Source organism: Heptranchias perlo, chromosome 28 (assembly GCF_035084215.1).
Source record: "Heptranchias perlo isolate sHepPer1 chromosome 28, sHepPer1.hap1, whole genome shotgun sequence".
Lineage (NCBI taxonomy): Eukaryota > Metazoa > Chordata > Chondrichthyes > Hexanchiformes > Hexanchidae > Heptranchias > Heptranchias perlo.
The window spans coordinates 29,206,125-29,225,044 of NC_090352.1; the positions used below are offsets into that span (position 1 = coordinate 29,206,125).

Genomic DNA, 18,920 nt, shown 5'->3' on the forward strand with positions numbered 1-18,920 from the left:
CTCGTGCTCACATGTGCGTGCTGACTCACCATGTGCAAGCCCAACTAAGTGAGGACGAGGGCCCACCGAGGTGTGTGTATCTGCGCTGGTGGATGGCTGGCTCAGATGTGACGATGCACCCTCAGAGGCGGGTAGGTCCTCTGAGGAATCGCCCTCCGCAATCACGGCGGTCGCAGATGGCACTGCAAGAGAACAGAAAGCAATATTAAGCATGTGGACAGATGTTGAGGTGCTGCAGATGCCAAGTGATGCTGAGATCATTCACTAGCATGAGTGCTGAGTGTTAGATTTACGTCACCAGCCACTTGTGCACTCCCAGTCTCAGCGTCCGCCACGGACAGGCACTCCAGCATCCGGCTTACTTCCAATGCCTGCTGCTCCGCGTCTGTTAAGACCACCTGGTGTGGCAGGCCCCCTCCGGTCCTTGCCCTCTCCCGGGCATTCTGGCATCTCTTCTCCTATCGAGGCAAAACACAGAGGCGTGATTGAGTGATGGTTGCATGGTGACCCGCTGCATGCATTGATGTGGGTGGGGGTGAGTGTGAGGGAGATGCATGGGAGGATGCCATAGTGTGAGACATAGCCATGAGATTGTATGAGGATTCGGTTGCGTTGTAGTGTTCGAATGGGAACTAGGGCGGTGAGTAAGTGTAGGCAAGGTGAGGATGATGGTTGAGTGGATGTGAGGAGTGATGTGAGAGCGTTGTGGTGGCAGTGCAGAAGGAGTTGTGTGGTGGTGGAGGTGATATGGAAGACGGAGTGTGGGAGAATGTGTAAGTATACTCATTTTGGCTGACCTGGTTAGGTCATTAAAACGCTTCCTGCACTGGACCCAGGTTCTGCACACATTATCGCTGCTGGTGACCTCCTCGGCCACCTCCAGCCAGGCCTTCTTGGTGGCGGAGGGAGGCCACCTCCTCCCATCCAGTGGGAACAGAATTTCCCTCCTCCTCCTCCTCATCCCATCGAGCAGCACCTGGAGTGAGGAGTCAGAGAACCTTGGAGCAGCCTTACCTCTGGCCTGCTCCATACTCCAAAATTGGTTCTTTGCTGCAGGAGGAGCATTGGAGGACTGCCCCTTTAAATTGGGCTCCTCCTGCTGACAGCCTGTGATGCGGGTGCGCAGTGCGCCCGCTGCGCAGGTCTGGAACGGGAAACCCGGAAGCATGCGTAAGTACCTTCAATTAGGCTGCGATCGCGTGCGGAGCACCCCAAATTCACTGAGCACGTTACCCACGCGCCCAGTCGACCCTCCGCTGCCAACCCGCCTCCCTCCTAATATCGGGCCCTTAGTAATGAGTATGTCACACTTCTCTTGCTAAAGTGGTTATTTTTGGATTTTCTTAATAAAGACCACTGGAGATGTAATTGAAGCGAGGGAGTGTTTAATTCAACATAAGCACTTCCTGTCTTGAATCTATTGATGTGTAAAGCAAGATGCCACAAACAACAATAAGATGAATGATCAGTTAATATGTGGTGTTGTTTGAAAAATGAATGTTGGCCGAGTCACTGAGAGAACTCTATTACCTTTGAAAAAGTGCCTTTTAATCTTTTACGTACACCTTAACAAGAAGATGGTTTAACATCTCATCCAAAAGATGGCACATCCAACAATGCAGCTTGCCCACAATACTGCACTGTGGGTTTTTTTCACAGGACAAAAGACTCCAGGGTCCACAGGATACCCCATTTCAATGCATTTCTTCTTTTGAGAAAAGGTTAAGGCTTAAAATTCCCTTAATTTTGAAGGACTGGCCACTTCATTTGTGCTAACTGCTGGTTATCTCAGCGTTTCTTCTCTCCAGTCAGCAATCTTATTCATCTACCACATATGAAGCTACGCTTTCTTTCATCCAGTCAGGAGAGGCTCCGTCAATCTTTTCAGAAATGAAACATATTTAATATTGTACCCTGAAATGGCACAGTCATTTTTAAAATCAATTTAGTTGTATATTAGGTAGAAAAATAACAAGATACAGCATGCGCGGCTGTAATAAGGACATATACTTTGATGAAGTCAACTCTTGAAATTTTAGAACTTACTATTTTCAAGGTATACTCCTAAAAAAATTGCTAGATCATTCAACTTAAGTATCTGAGGATCTGCTAGACTGATCACTTTTACATTTCAGCATGAAAGTTATGATTTATCTTGGTGTTTGGCAAGGGTCAATATTTGGCACTTTTCTGGAGCAACACTAAGTTAAAATATAAATTTTATTTTTGGGGTCACCATCCCGATGATTTGAGTTTATGCCTGTTAATTACAAGTAACCAAATGGATTAGTATCACAAATATATTAGCCCCAAACATTGTTTCATTTTCAGAAGTTTCTGAAACTCTTCCAGGATCTTGATGCATGCCAGGCCTCAAATTTTGCATCAGTTGTATGAAGTCACTTTCTGACATCAGTAGTCACACCCAATATTTTTGCCGTTAAATTTGCTGGTAACTCTCAGGATTTTGTAAAAATTTTGGAGTATACTGACATTCGGTGAACACATGAAGCTGAAAAGTTGATCAACATGTCTATTACAAACAAGATTTGTCAATGTCGCGTAAATTGACATTTTTTGGCTTGATAAGCACTTATGTTTTAAAGGATACTGAGGCAACAAACAGACCGTTGTATTCAAATAAGCCACTGTGGAACCCAGCACAGTTATGTTGCCCGTGTGGTCACATAGCCTGCAAATATTCACTGTTCAAGTTCACAAATTAAGAATGGCCACTTCGTTGAGCTACCCAATGGCAACCAGTGCCAGTGGAACGGTATCCCACCAAGGAGCGAGTTCCACCAGGATAGGAGATGGGGAGGGTGGAAATTAGAGGAAAGGGAAATAAATTGATTAGAACAGCAAATTTGTCCAAAAAATTTCCAGAATAGGTCATAGAATATTAATGAAACCACCATGTGCCACCATGTCAACTAGTTCACAGAATTAATATGCTTCATGTTAATATACCTGTTAAAAATGATTAGAATTCATAATCCATTTGAATGCCCTGTTCTTAAGTTTGTTTGCTCCATAACAGTGCTTGTTTCCATGAAAAGAATGATTTGTTTGTTGCCTCAACGTCCTTTAAAATATAACCAAGAAATGGTTTTATATGTTCTTACGCAGTTTTATGTTTTATATGTATATTTGATATAAATATTATCAAAAATGTATACAAAGAAAACCCATTCTCCAACACCACTTTAAAGTATATTGTGATAAAAATATAACTTTCTAACCTAAAAGATGGAGAATTGATAACCATTTTTGGTGATGTATCTTCCCTGTAAGAGTAAACTATTAGTACAATCTAGTATACTTATGCACTTATTTTTACAAGAACCATGTATGTTCTTCAGTGAAAACTATAAGTATAGTTAAGATAAAGTCATTAATTATGGAACATAATTTAAGTCACTTTTACTGGAGTGAATCCAGTTAGTTATTTAATGCTAACGTATTCCAATAGAAAACATTCTTACAAAAGCTCAAAAATAGTTGCAATTTTGTGTTCTTTTGCAATTTTTTTTGTTCAGAACTGACCAGGATCTGAAATGTGTTTATTTTTTGCTATCTGCCACTGTAGAGTGTCTTACAAGAGCACAAGTAGATATTGTTTGGATTACTGAGGATACTTTGACAATAACATATTTTCCCCTTGCTGTAGGTGTTTGGAATACTGCAACTTTTACCACTTTCTTTACCAGCAGAGGAAGTACTAATGTCACCAAACTCCCACCTCAAATTGCAGACCTCTAGGTGAGTTTGATCTTTCTTGGAATCATTATGACCAAGTCTGAGTATTATCTGAACCATGATATTAACAATTTATCTTCAGGGAAGCATCCTCAACCCAACCATCTTCAGCTGCTTCTTCAGTGACCTTCCCTCCATCATAAGGTCATGAGTGGGACTGTTCACGAACAAATTCCAGGGTTTAGCTCCATTCACAACTCCTCTGATAATGAAGCAACATGTGCCAGCCTACAGCAGGACCTGGATAACCTAGTCATTAACGGGCACTTTTGTGGTGCACATACCACCTGCCACTTGTCAGGCTTGGGCTGACATGTGACAGGTTACACTTGCACCACGTAAGTGCCAGTTAATGACCATTTTGAACAAGAGAAAGCCCAGCCATTTCCCTTTGACCTTCAACGGCACAGCCATTGCTGAGTCACCCACCATCAACATCCTGGAAGTCACCAACTGACCAGTTGGTGCCCCTGCCAGCCCATCCATCGGTGGAACACCGCAGCTGCGGAACGTACTGAATGCAGTGCAGCAACTTTACAGGTTACTTCAACAGCACCCATCTTCTGTGACCTCTACACCACCAAGAAGGATCAGCGATATCAACACCTTGGCTACAAGAGCAGGGCAGAGATTAGGTACTCTGATGGCAAACCTCCTGATCCCTCAGAACCTCTCCACCATCTATAAGGTTCAAGTCATCGAATGCTCACCACTCGCCTAGATGGGTGCAGCTGCAACAACACTCAGTAGCTTGGCGCCATGCAGAACAGTTCACTTGATTGGTGCCTCTGCCAACCCATCCATCAGCAGCACGCTACAGCTGCGGAATCTACGGAATGCAGTGCAGCAACTTTACAGGTTACTTCAACAGCACCCCCGTGACCTCTACACCACCAAGAAGGATCAGCGCAGCAATGTCATGGGAACATCATAACTTCCAGGTTTCCCTCCAAGTCACACACCATCCTGACTTCGACATATATCGCCTTTCCTTCATTGTCACTGGGTCAATATCCTGGAATTTCCTACCTAACACCATTATAGGAACATGATCTTCTCAAGGACTGCAGCACTTCAAGGAGAAAGCCCACCACCACCTTCTCAGGTCAACTAGGGATGGGCAATAAATGTGACCATGCCAGTGTCGCCCAAACCCCAAGAACAAAATTTTTTAAAAAGCATCAAAATACTTGTTCATTTGCTTTCCTTCTTAATTGGGTTTCCCATAGAGTGGCAGAATTTAATCTTTTTCTCCTTATCTCTCATAGATCTAAAACTGTATATAAAATGTTATTTCTCCGAATGCTTAAAAGTTTGCAAATCTTAAGTGGACTCATTGAAGCAGTGAATGGGATTTCTTTTAAGAGTGACTATTTTGCAAGTACATTGGAACTCCAACACCTTGTGCCATGGAATATTAAAATCTGGCCCATGTGTGGGATTGTGTTGTGACCCATTCTCAGGATGATATGCCCAATTGACCACAAGGAGAAGTTGCAAAGCTGCACCAATCAGTGGCTAGCAGCTTCCACGCCATGAGGAAAAGCCATTATAGGTCGTTCCTTTGCATTTTCTGGTGGCTGGCTACAAAGTGATATAGACAGAGGAATGGATAGCCTGTTCCTATCTTAGTCATGGAGTAGTATTGCTAGGCTAATGAGGGGAAGTGGAGAAAAAAATAATCACAGGAGAGAGGAAAGCTGCATTTAATTGCAGTCACCTGCAACCAGAATTGGTGGATGATATTATTCACTATAACTCAGTAGACAAATTAAACTCCTCCAGTTGTCTCATGAAAAAAAAATGGTCAGAGGTTCATGTGTGCACTGGAACTTGATAACTGCTTGTTTACATTTTCTACATATTTGAATACATCCATTGTTGATATAGAGGATATATTTTACTAAAATCTCTGGACTCTTATATCCTTTGTATATCATATATTTAAAAATATCAATTTATTTCTTTGGTATGGTTGGAGAGATGCCATGAGTTTTTCTATAAGTGCCCACGGGGGAGTGCATAAAACTTCACTAATGCCTCTCGGCCTTGCATTTTGGCACCACCACCTGTCAGTCCCGGATAGGCCCCATTCGCCCTTTCCTTTTTTTAATGCCTGAGGAAGGTCCTAGCATGCCTCACTTATTCCTCCCAACCCCTGCATCCTTATTTGCTGCCTTCCAATTCCCCACTTATTCCCTTCCAATGCTCTTGCTCACTCCATTCCAGCCACCAGGAACACCACCATCTGGGGAAGCCCTGGAATACAGCCCAGCAAAAGTCTCAACAATCATTGTAACTTACTGCGTTCTGCATAATATTGCAATGAAGAAAGGCTTGTTGCTTCTGGAAGTGAAGATGTTGAAGATGAAAAGAGAGTTGAAGAATCTCCCTCCCCTCTGCATGAGGGGGTTGCTCAGAAGGGAAAAGACATGAGGCAGGCCAGCAGCCAACAAAAGTAGGGCACAACTGATAGCACAGTGGTGTTTCAAACCTACCCTGAATAGTAAACGAGGGTCCTGGGAGGAAATTACAGTGGGTTAATGGCGGATTCACTTTGGTGGGCGGTGTCCTTCCTCCGCGCTAACCCGCCAATCAGAGGAAATGTAAGCCCTAGTGATTTTTTTAGCCTTTGTGCTCATCAAGGTACGGGATGTTAATCCTGGAGAATAGAACATTTCCCATTTCAAGTATGCAGTGCCAACATTAAGCACTTCCAGGTCAAGTATAACGCTCATGCAGATGTAGATCTAGGTGCAGAGTAATGTTTTTTCTACTAAGTCCAAACAATGTGCCTCAACCATAACCTCAGGAGAGCATTCTGCTGAACCATTGCGGCATTTTCTCCGTTCCCCCTTAGGTTGTCCAAATTACTTTGCCAATTAGTGCTGAATTGGGGACAATTTTGTGCTATATGCCCATGCCTAATAGAAACCAGACTAACAGACTGCCGAAATTCATTTTAGATAAGAACCTTACAATCAGCAGACAGAACCTAGCTTCCAGAATTGAAAGGCCAGTGACTAACCCGCTGTACCATCCAGTACCCAGGAAAACAATAATGTTTAACGTATAAGTATCTGGAATACTGAAAATGAACTGTTTCTTTGTCTCTTGACAAATCAGTTGAAATGACACCAGCTTTTTTCCAGATATGATTTAAAATATAACACAGAAGCAGGTACTTTTAACTTTCTCTTTCTGAAATAAACAGGGATGGTAAAGCCTTTGTCAGCTATGAAGTGCGCAAATGTCCTAATAATAAGTCTGTGATTGTGGAGGATGGACACGGTGTCTTGACATCTGGACCTAGAACTGGTTCTTCTGCACTCACAGTAACAGCACTCGAATACTTTGGATTGAACCAAACCATTGTAACTGGAGTGAGGGTAAGCACTTTCCTATTTCGTTATGTGGTAAATTATTATGCTGTACTAAGTGTGAAAGATTATCTTAAACCAGCATCTTGACAGATTATTAATTCTTGCAGTGAAATTAGAAAGGGATTTACAAAGTGGTAGTTTGTTGGAGTCCAAAAATGCGAAGCGTTAAGGTGCACAGTATGGTCCTGATCTCAAATGTGCTGCCATGTGGGAGCACAAAGTGGCGATCAGATGCCTCCTAATGTGGAGGAGTAGAAGAACCTGAGGTTGCTGTAATGCAGTTTCTAGTGACTTACGACAGAGAAACATTGCAGGAAGCCCAGGAGCAAGACATTTACATGTACTCTTGGGGACGTGTAGATGGCCTGCTCCCATGGGAAGAAAATAATGTTTACATGAAAATAAATTTGTATACATATTCAGAATTCATTAAAAATTAATGGATACATTTTACAAGGATTTGCTCCCAGCACAGAGCCTTGATTAACTAGAGTGTAGATCAGTGATAGGGCTTTATTACTATAGACCCAATTCAGCAAACCTTGGTACCTATTAGGCTCTCCTCTGAGAGCATGGCATCACAAATCGTACCCTCAAAATTCAAGACAGTTGGGAGTACTTAGAACACTGATGATGTTTTACTTATCAGTCCTTCTACTTCTGTAAACTTCTATTGTTGAATCATAGTGTGATTTTCTACATGTACTCTAAATAATGAATAAAAACCTATAACGTGTTATTACAGTCATAGCTGTCACGCTTGAGGCATATTATGGCTGAGTTCTACTCCCTGCACACAGCCATTTTGCTTTCCTCCAGAATTCAAGGAGCACGATGGTGCATATGCAGGTTTGTTTATACAATGTCATGAACAGTTAGTATATCTGTCTAGCAATGAACAGTGATGCTCCAAATTTCAGAGAAAAGCAGAACGCCCATTATGTGTGGCCCATTTCAGCTGACTAGTTTTGTCTACTTATTAGTGTGAGTCTATCCAACCCAAGGAATTCTGAACTCAAAGGCTTCAATGCATCTCACAAAGTATTATATTGCAGGCATTGTATTGTCTCATCTGCCAAGATTGGAGCCATTTAAATTTTGTAGATCTCAGTGGACACAGAACAGCCAAATCAGAATGTGATTCATCTACACTGGGTTGGAATTTTTTTGCCCCTCTTTTTTTCCACAATTTCCTCTCACCAATTCTCTCCCTTTGCTTCCTTGTAAACATGTCATTTCCTCTTAGGAGTACAGTCAGTGGGTGGCACTCACCCTCCAATACCTTGTCTAATTAGTAATTGTGTGAGAGTGAGATGGGCAGTTTGTTTCAGCAGGCTTTTTGACTGTTGGGACATTACAACCAAGTGATCTTGCCATCATTAGAAGCCCATACTTCTAGCAGGAGTCACTAGACAGCAATCGGAAGCAGGATATCTGGCCAATTTCTCATCCCTACCCCAGAACCATTGAAGTCAAGTATAATGCCCTTTCATTCAGATTGAGAACAGCTAACCCAGCACTGACTGGGGATCAGACTTAGGACTTTCTGCTCTTTTTGATTTAGCTACTTACTGGGAACCAGCTGAGCTGTGGGGAGAGGGGCTCACACTTGGATTTTGAAGCTGACTCTATGCCATTGCATGCATAAATTTATTGAAAAAAATATTGTATAACAAGCATTAATGGTTTCTTGATAAATCTAGTATCTCTGCACAGCCGTAAAGATTATTGCAGGAGTAGACACATCTTCCAGCAATAGAAGGAAAAATTGGCAATGGCAATTGTTTATGGGTCTTCTACAATTATTAAACAAAATTTATAACATACTATAACAAATAAACTATCTGTAAATTCTTCTGGTAGTCTCTGCACACCTATCAAAAATACACAACTTGAAAGTGGTGGAAAATTTGCTGTACTTGTTTTTAACCGTCATTGATCTAGGCTAACAGTAGTCTTAAGTGCTTACTAATATTCAGTCAACGTAGATATTAATTGTTACATTGATATTAGGTGGCTCCAGTGGCATACCTCAGTATTGTCACCAGTCCGATGTTATATATAGCCAAAAATGAAGAGCTGGCTGCCCTTCCTCTTGGAATGACATTGACTTTTACAGTTAACTTTTATGACCTCAGTGGAGACCAGTTCCATGCACACAACACGGAATTATATTTAGCCCTTAACAGGTGAGCAATACTTTTGAATATATGCACTGATAATATTATCTTGAAGGAAAGGTGAAAGGAACCCGTTTTGATACAAAATTGTCTTGCATATACTGTATTCATGTTACATATGGGAAATCTGGTGATTATCATATTGGTTAGTGCCAGGTAGAGGATGGTCATTTGTTAACGACATAAGAACACAAGAAATAGGAGCAGGAGTAGGCCATACGGCTCCTCAAGCCTACTCCGCCATTCAATCAGATCATGGCTGATCTTCAACCTCAAATCCACTTTCCCGCCCGATCCCCACATCCCTTGATTCCTCTAGAGTCCAAAAATCTATCCATCTCAGCCTTGAATATATTCAATGACTCAGCATCCACATCCCTCTGGGGTGTGGAATTCCAAAGATTCACAACCCTCTGTGTGAAGAAATTCCTCCTCACCTCAGTCTTGAATGGCCGACCCCGTATCTTGCGATTATGCCTCTTAGTTATAGATTCTCTAGCCAGGGGAAACAAACTCTCAGCATCTACCCTGTCAAGCCACTTCATAATCTTATATGTTTCAATACGATCGCCTCTCATTCTTCTAAATTCCAGTGAGTATAAGCCCATTCTACTCAACCTCTCTTCATAGGACAACCCTCTCATCCCAGGAATTAATCTAGTGAACCTTTGTTGTTCCACCTCTAAGGCAAGTATATCCTTCCTTAGATAAGGAGACCATTCAAGGATGAGGAATTAACATTCTTCTTCATTCCACATTCTCCATACACCAGTATGCCTTCTCCTAATTAGTTCCTGAAGAACATGCGCTCGACATGCAAAAACACCACCACAACATCTTCTGTACCAGTGTCGATTTATGTGAGCTTGTGCCCAAAGGAGATTACATCACCTGATAATGCACGGTTTAGATCATTTAAGTATTCTATTGGCATTCCTGGAGCTTAGCACACAATGCACATGGAGCCCCATAGTGAGGTGGAATGCTGTAATGTTGAGCACAGCAGAAATGGAAGAGTGGCTTTCCATTTGTGGGTCAATGCACTGGGCAGCAAGCATTACATTAATGGCTCCATAACCTGTTGTTCCCTCTCCTTATAAAGGCAGATATTGTGATTCCACATCAGTTCAATTTCCCCAACTCCAGCATTGAGTTTGCTGTTTCCGAGGCATTTACTTCTTCAATTCTTGGACTTGACTGCGAGAAGTAGATAGTTTAAGCTTTTTCCCTTAGGTAGATCACCAAGGTTCTATTAAAAATTCTCTTTTAGCCTTGTAACTATATATGTAGAAACATGCTAATAGTTACTTAATAGGGGTAAGAGAAAAGTATAAAAAGTGGCAGACTGTAATGAGAATTAGATTCACTGGGTTTGATCAACCTGAATACTAAGCTCAAAACTGTACCTCATTGAATTCCACAATCATCAGGTGTGATTGTAAGTACTATATGATTAAGTGTATGCTTAACTAGTCCAGTAAAACAACCCACCGATGTGGGGAAGCATGACGTGTAATTTATTGTTATGCAAAAGTAAGTTGTACTGATTGAATTAAGTGAGTCCAGTCATAATTACTGTTCTTTATGTTCACCTTATTGTGCGAAAGACGCAATATCTACTTCATGTCGTAAAATGTTACAATTGTCACAAGCCTGGATCGCACTATTGTACAAGTAGATATTGGATATGTGAGTCAACTCCCATAAAAGTTAGATGCTCAGACCACTTACGGGATCGACTGATGCAGCTGAACCTAAGAAGGTACCTATGGCAGACCTGAATTTGTAACGGCTTCACCAGAGAGTCCTTGATGCTGATACTCGGAGACCAAAAATCTTAACCTCATGGATTATGCCTGCCGGGAACATCTACTGCTGACTCTGGCAGACTTTCTGGGGTCAGGGAGATTCCTTAATTTGCATTTGAAAAGCGGGTTCTTGCACCAATGGGGTGCATCTTGAGCACCCAACACACTGGGTAGACCGGAAAGTGCAGCTGAAGACCACCAGGCCACGGTGGTGGAGGATGCTGAATGTCCCCTGGAAACATCATGCTGCTCCTGTTGCCGCCTTTGTAAGGAGACTGCCTAAAAGTTTCTTTCTTAAAAAGAAAATGGGCCTTCCTCTCCACATCAATGGCCTGATGTGATATGTCTGCATCCCAGCCTAATTTGGAGCCCTTCCACTGGAGTTATGGCAGGCGTGCACTGGAAGGGCCGTTGATTTTCAGCCCATCGATGCCCGAAGTCGATAATGTTCCATTCCCCAAACTTCAAATTTCTTTCCTTGATCATTTTTTTAAAAATTTGGCACTTTTTAATGGGGTTTTGCTGTCACATTTGTGTTGTTCTGAGTGTAAAAGTAACATGCAAATTCTGAGAACAAAGATATAAGTGCCAGCTTGTGACAAATTGTGATTCCTTTTGTGAGATGAATTCATATCAACTGTTTTAACTCAGTTTACATACTACCCTTGCAGCTAGCAGAAAGGATTACGGTTCAACAAAATAATATATTGCTGAGCTCAAAGCCCCCCAGTGTACTGAGTTGTTATTATTACCAAATTGTTTTCCAAAGGTTAAAATGCCATACCTAGTTCCATAGTTAACATTCCTGTGTACAACTTTCATTACATTTTAAGAATGATTACTGAAAAAATAATGTGACAGGAACATAATTTTTGGAGTGACACAAGAAAAGTCTATTGTATTTTCATTGCCTAAAAAGTTAATGGATTTTTAAAAACCAATTTAGGGATGATCTGCTGCTGATTGGACCTGGCACCAGGAATAACACTTACGTGGCTCAGGCAGCCAATATAGGATTGACCCTACTGGCAGTTTGGGACAACAAGCATCCTGGCATTGCAGACTATATCCCAATACCAATCCAATATGCGATATGGCCTAACATATCAGAGCATGTGATACTGAGTGATGTAATATGTTTCACCAGCGTACTGCTGAACGCGGAAGGTTAGTCATGTGACAAAAGACACCACAGAGTTTACCTTCATCAGCTTTAAGGGCTTAAAATAGCAGAGCTGCATGGTTTGCTAGAAACATTTCATTAACAAAAAAGTATTTTTCTGCTGCACTTGATTTTAGTCACAGCTGTCTAACCGATGGCCCTAAGGTCACATGCAGCCCCCAAGCCCTGACAATACAACCTTTGAAGCTCACGCAACTTGGTCAATTTGCGCTGACATTTCCTATACACTAGTTTGTCCTTTTTAAATTTTGTGGACCTGAAGGTTTGGCTATGGCTGCTATTAATGTTGCTGCCTTATTGATGGAGAAAATCAAGGTCTTCTAATGTCAGCCACTTGAAATACGTTCACATTAATGATAATATGGATTTATACATTCGGCCGCACAGCACCTGTTTTTCTGGCAACATTGAATGTGAGGAATAATTTATGTAAATTAGGGTCCTGTGCTTGCAGGACCTGTTGTAGATTTTCGATCGTCCCAGCACCTCAATCGTCACATGCTGAGTTCACACAGCACAATGCGGCATTAACTGGCAGGAAAGCCCCCATACTTCCCTGAACGTGTAGCTTCCGTTGGCTACCAATTTCCTTCAATACTGCACTAGCACGTCAGCCTAGATTATGTGCTCAAGTTACTGGAGGGGGCTTGAAGCCACAACCTTCTCGGAAGCAAGGGCACTATCACTGAGCCAAGGTTGATACCTAAATTAAATAAGTGGGATAGAGTCCACGATAGCACCTATTGTATGTGGGCTATAAGCAGAAGTGGGTTTGGTAGTATGAATCTCATTACCTGCTTTCACACATTATGAGGAGGATTACTCAATTACTTTTGAATTATCTTAGAATCATAGGAATTTCAGCAAAGACAGAGGCCATCTGGTCCATCGTGCTTGTGCCTCGGCTACTCCATATCAGAGCTAGCCACTCTAATGCCATTTTCCTGCTCTTTGAATAGTTTTATGATGTTGCCTCTTGTCTAGTGGGCGCTGCATTGAAATTGCTTAAATTCAATTTATTTATGACCCTGTTAGAGAAAGAAAACTTTCATCCCAGGTGGTCCAAGAGGTAGCGTCTTAGCCCGCCATACCACCCAGTCTCATTCACCGCATTACTCTATATTGCAGTTGTAAAACTTTACATTTTTTTCAAATATTTCCTGTTTCTAATCTTGACACGCTGAAAGATTTTAATTTCAAAAGAAAGATTTTCCATTAAATTTCTCTTGGTTATAATTATATTTAACAAATGCTGAATATTACATACGCATGAAATTGTTTTTATATCTGATATGTTCTGAAGAAGTGCTCCAGTGGTCTTTCAAAATGTTATGTGAGCATCTTACTTTATTTGCTGAATCTTTGTAAAGTTATTTCTATAGAAATGAAAACTGAAGCATTTGTTTAGGTGAGCCTGGGAACTGGTATTTGTTATCAAGTGAAATTCTACAGATCGATTCTGCCACAGGATTGGGAGTTACCAGGGGCACAGGATCAACCACAGTCTATTATGAGATTCCAGGAATTGTGAGAACCTATAGAGAGGTAAGACTTCCATCATTTAATTTTTATATAATCATGGTTGATATGATACATAATTCAGTGGAAGCTAATGCAATATACTACAGCAAAACCATTTACCCTTTTCATGTTTTCTTTATACAAATAAGTTATGCACAAAGAATTATGCCCACTGAGTGAGATTTACCAAAAAAATAAACAACGTGGCATTATGGGCATGGAGATCTTTTTCCTTCTCCCACCACTCCTAGGTTGTTTATTTAGTTTCACCTTATAAATAATTTAGGAGCAATAACCTGCTCACCGATGTCCAGTTTGGTTCCGCCAGGACCACTCGGCTCCAGACCTCATTACAGCCTTGGTCCAAACATGGACAAAAGAGCTGAATTCCAGAGGTGAGGTGAGAGTGACTGCCCTTGACATCAAGGCAGCATTTGACCAAGTGTGGCACCAAGGAGCCCTAGTAAAATTGAAATCAATGGGAATCAGGGGGACAACTCTCCAGTGGCTGGAGTCATACCTAGCACAAAGGAAGATGGTAGTGGTTGTTGGAGGCCAATCATCACAGCCCCAGGGCATTGCTGCAGGAGTTCCTCAGGGCAGTGTCCTTGGCCCAACCATCTTCAGCTGCTTCATCAATGACCTTCCCTCCATCATAAGGTCAGGAATGGGGATGTTCGCTGATGATTGCACAGTGTTCAGTTCCATTCGCAACCCCTCAAATAATGAAGCAGTCCGAGCCCGCATGCAGCAAGACCTGGACAACATCCAGGCTTGGGCTCATAAGTGGCAAGTAACATTCGCACCAGACAAGTGCCAGGCAATGACCATCTCCAACAAGAGAGAGTCTAAACACCTCCCCATTACCATCGCCGAATCCCCTACCATCAACATCCTGGGGGTCACCATTGACCAGAAACTTAACTGGACCAGCCATATAAATACTGTGGCTACAAGAGCAGGTAAGAGGCTGGGTATTCTGCGGCGAATGACTCACCTCCTGACTCCCCAAAGCCTTTCCACCATCTACTAGGCACAAGTCAGGAGTGTGATGGAATACTGTCCACTTGCCTGGATGAGTGCAGCTCCAACAATACTCAAGAAGCTCGACACCATCCAGGACAAAGCAGCCCGCTTGATTGGCACTCCATCCAGCACCCTAAACATTCACTCCCTTCACCACCGGCGCACAGTGGCTGCAGTGTGTACCATCCACAGGATGCACTGCAGCAACTTGCCAAGGCTTCTTTGACAGCACCTCCCAAACCCGCGACTTCTACCACCTAGAAGGACAAGGGCAGCAGGCACATGGGAACAACACCACCTGCACGTTCCCCTCCGAGTCACACACCATCCCGACTTGGAAATATATCGCCGTTCCTTCATCGTCGCTGGGTCAAAATCCTGGAACTCCCTTCCTAACAGCACTGTGGGAGAACATTCACCACACGGACTGCAGCGGTTCAAGAAGGCGGCTCACCACCACCTTCTCAAGGGCAATTAGGGATGGGCAATAAATGCCGGCCTCGCCAGCGAATCCCACATCCCATGAACGAATAAAAAAAAAAGTTCACCTTGCCTCTTATGCTTCCAGTTGTCGAAGTAGTATAATGACCATTGTAACAGAAACGCACAAAAATTTACATGCACCGAACCTTAGTTATTTTTACCATATTGTACATGCAGTATTTCCACAGCAGCCTTTGAGATTTATGGCTTGGATATGTTGCAATATGCAGTAATTCTCCCATTTCTATTTTAGATCACAGTTGTTGGTGTTGGAAAGGCCACTGTTTCCTTTCATGGTTTCACACACCTAATAGGTCTTCCTAGTTCTAATGTGTACAGATTTCTTGTGACTACTATGAACAAAGATAGCAGTCTGAGGGGTGAGTGCTCATTGTTTCTAAATACAGATGGGAAACTACAGTTGTGAGGAGAGACTGAAGATACTGGGGCTGTTTCCACTGGAACTGTAATTACACTTTCCCATCCGTAGAGGTTTCCTCCACTGACAGAAGGGTGTCATTACAGTGTGACAACTTTATCTAGGAATTTTCCATTATAAATATGGACATAGGAACTTACAATAGAAAAAAAGTAATGACAAATACGTGACTTTAAAATGAGGTCTGAATTATGTCTGCGTACCCTGTTCCAATTATTCCCCACCCTCTAATCCTGTTTCACCAGAAGACTGCACTGGGCCTTGACTCCCGTGTGAAATACCATGGAGATTGACTAGTACATAATTAGTTTTGTATCTGCTTATTGAGTAAAATGCCTATTGTGGACTTAGAGTGTATAAGATCGAAATTGGTATTGAAAAGGTCAATCTGGAGTACTGTAAATTAAACAGTGGAAGTGGAACAAAGGATATTGGTTCAAACTAGTAAAAGGTAACTTTAGGACTGATATCAGGAGGTTTTTCTTCATGCAGAGGGTGATCAACACTTGGAATGGACTTCTGGATAGAGTAGTAGAGGTGAAAATCATGGAATCATTTAAGAAACAACTTGAGGCAGCAATGCAGGGAGTGTATGGTTGTTCTGGATGGATGAATTAGGATGGGTTGAATGGCCTTCCTCATCCATAAGTATGTTGTGCTCTGAATTTTCTTTTTCCATCACTGGTTAAGTGCGTGTAGCCCTGTGTTCTGCTTTCTAATTGGTTATTTTCCACTTTTTGTTATGTCACTAGTCATATTACACAAAACCTTTCTTCCTCTCCCAGTAATTCCAACCTGATCATATTGTAGCAAAAGAACATTCTGCCCAATAACAACTGGTGCTGCACATGTAAAAGAATGTCTCAGAGTACTTTACATGAGGAGCTATGGATGCCAGGCAGGAAGAAAAAGAATTGGGGGAGAGAAGACCTGGCTGAAGAGAGAGAATTTTAGGAGGCTTTTAAATGCAGGAATGAGGTAGCAAACCCAATCACATTGCAGCAAAAAGAAATTCACAGAGATACAGCTAACGTGACAATTCTTACCCACCCCATGATATGCCCCTAAAAATAAACATATTACAAAAAATAATCAATTCAGAAAAATATCACAAACCATAAAGCTAGCCATTTCATTTTTCAGTCACTTTAACAACTCTTCACACTGCCCACCCCACCCCCCCACCCCCACCCACACACACACACACACACATCCCGAAACATGATATATGATGCTAGACCTCATAAACATCCCCAATTTTGGGTACACCCTCCTCTAATACTTCAGCGCTTCCCCATCTGTCCAGCTGAACCTTAGCTTAAGCATAGCATGCAAGAAAGTGAATTCTGACAAAGACCTCAATGTTTCCTCAATTGGCTGGCTGTATTTTGTATCTGTTCAAGTAAATAACATGGGTACTGAGTCCTTCCATCAAACTAAGGTAAAAGATTAGAAGACTTTAAAAGAAAATTGATAAACATTCACAGCAGATATTGTGGTCACAATATTCAGTACAGACACAAAACTTCTTATTATATAGTTAATTATTGATACATCCCAAATTCCTCAGTCATAGGAGCTGTATTTTTGTGCATTTAAACCCTATGCAGTTTTCTGCAACTTGTTTATAAACGACTGAATTTTAAAGAGATAATTATTTTTTGGTCTTATTCTCCCTCTCCATGAAAGCATGTCATTTCATGTCTATAGACTTAGCAGGGGGTTCTTCTGCTAACTTCAGATGTACAGCCATGAGGGAGCGATTTTAGAGGAAACCATGCAAAACAGCATGTATTCCTATCGGGAATGACTGTCAGTGAAACTTCAATACTAATCAAACACTTCAGTGAGTTATACAGATACTTAGTTGTCATAATGTGTAACAGATTGAAGCCTATGTTGACTTCAGTTCCAGCTTTTCTCTCTTCCTGATGAGACTACCATCCCTCCTTCTGTGGTCTGGTTGAAATCAGGAGCTCATGTTGTGTTGAATCACAGACAGGAACATGTGTCCTGCAACTCTGGGCTGCAGCACACAGGTTTGACAGTGCTATTGGGCTACCTATGTATTTAATTAATGTGTATAAATGATCAATTAATGGGTCCATGAAGTCTACTGTATATGAACTGTGTGACATCAGTTTATTTTGTATTCACCCAGGAGACTGCAGTTTTGCTCAAGTGAAAGCTATGTCAAAGTTGAACCCTGAATCAAACCTTGCCTGTTCTGTGCGGTTTAGTAATATTGTATTACAAGTCCTAGCTGTCTCCGTTTTCTCTGTGGAACCTGAATTCATGGCAGATACAGGTAAATTAGTAACATAGCTCTTCTAGAATGATGTGATCTCTCTTGCTGGCTCATGCAGGCTATGTCTCAAAATATTAAAATATGCCTACTTATTGCTTTCCATGATATCAATAAACTAACTGACTTATTTATGCCCCTGTTAGTATCTGTATATGAAAAGGCTGGTTACACGACTTCAATGTATCCTTACACACCTAAGGATCCTGGAAGTTTTGATGCTAAGCCATATTAAATGTTGGATCTGGGCTAAATGGACCCAATATTAATCCTTTATTGTGCTATTGTTATCAGAAAATGTCAAAGGGTATAAAACACAAAACTTAATTTTGTACCAATTTTGGTAATTCAATAAAATATAGCAAGGACAGTGTCATAGCAGATGTCTTAATAAAGGATAAGGTTCCTTCCACTAATAATCTTCATTGGCAATGACAGCTTCTGTACCAGAGATGGGAGCTACCTAGAAATGAACTTTCTGGACATATGCAACAGAAGATTGTGGGGTTTCTGCTTAAGTTATGGAAACCACAGAACAGTAGCTATGAGTAGCCTTTTTCTCCCAATCCCAAGAGAATCCAACAAAAGGCGATAGGAAGCTGGTCAGATTTGTTGTCAGCGAAATGTTTTTATTACTGACAGGGTATGTGCAGAATGATTTGGAGCAAGGTGGTAAAATGCCTGTGCAAAGGAGTAACATACTGACCTCCAAATAGGAATCTTGATAGTTGTGCAGCTACAGGTCAGCCAGTAACTAAGTTGAGTTTGTTGTCAAAAGGGAATTGTGATGGCAGTACTCATTTGACAGTGGCCTCAGATCTTAGTCAGCTGAA

General features: G+C 41.7%; 1 protein-coding gene across 1 annotated transcript in view; it reads left to right on the forward strand.

Moving 5' to 3' along the window:
• Nucleotides 1-18,920, forward strand: part of LOC137299223 (nuclear pore membrane glycoprotein 210-like) — a 123,223-nt gene that overhangs the window by 92,781 nt on the left and 11,522 nt on the right. Inside the window, exons 29-35 of the mRNA XM_067967886.1 lie at nucleotides 3,671-3,762; nucleotides 6,974-7,148; nucleotides 9,156-9,331; nucleotides 12,077-12,297; nucleotides 13,722-13,858; nucleotides 15,597-15,723; nucleotides 17,944-18,090. Coding sequence (XP_067823987.1) covers nucleotides 3,671-3,762; nucleotides 6,974-7,148; nucleotides 9,156-9,331; nucleotides 12,077-12,297; nucleotides 13,722-13,858; nucleotides 15,597-15,723; nucleotides 17,944-18,090 — 1,075 coding nt within the window. The remainder of the gene's footprint in view (nucleotides 1-3,670; nucleotides 3,763-6,973; nucleotides 7,149-9,155; nucleotides 9,332-12,076; nucleotides 12,298-13,721; nucleotides 13,859-15,596; nucleotides 15,724-17,943; nucleotides 18,091-18,920) is intronic.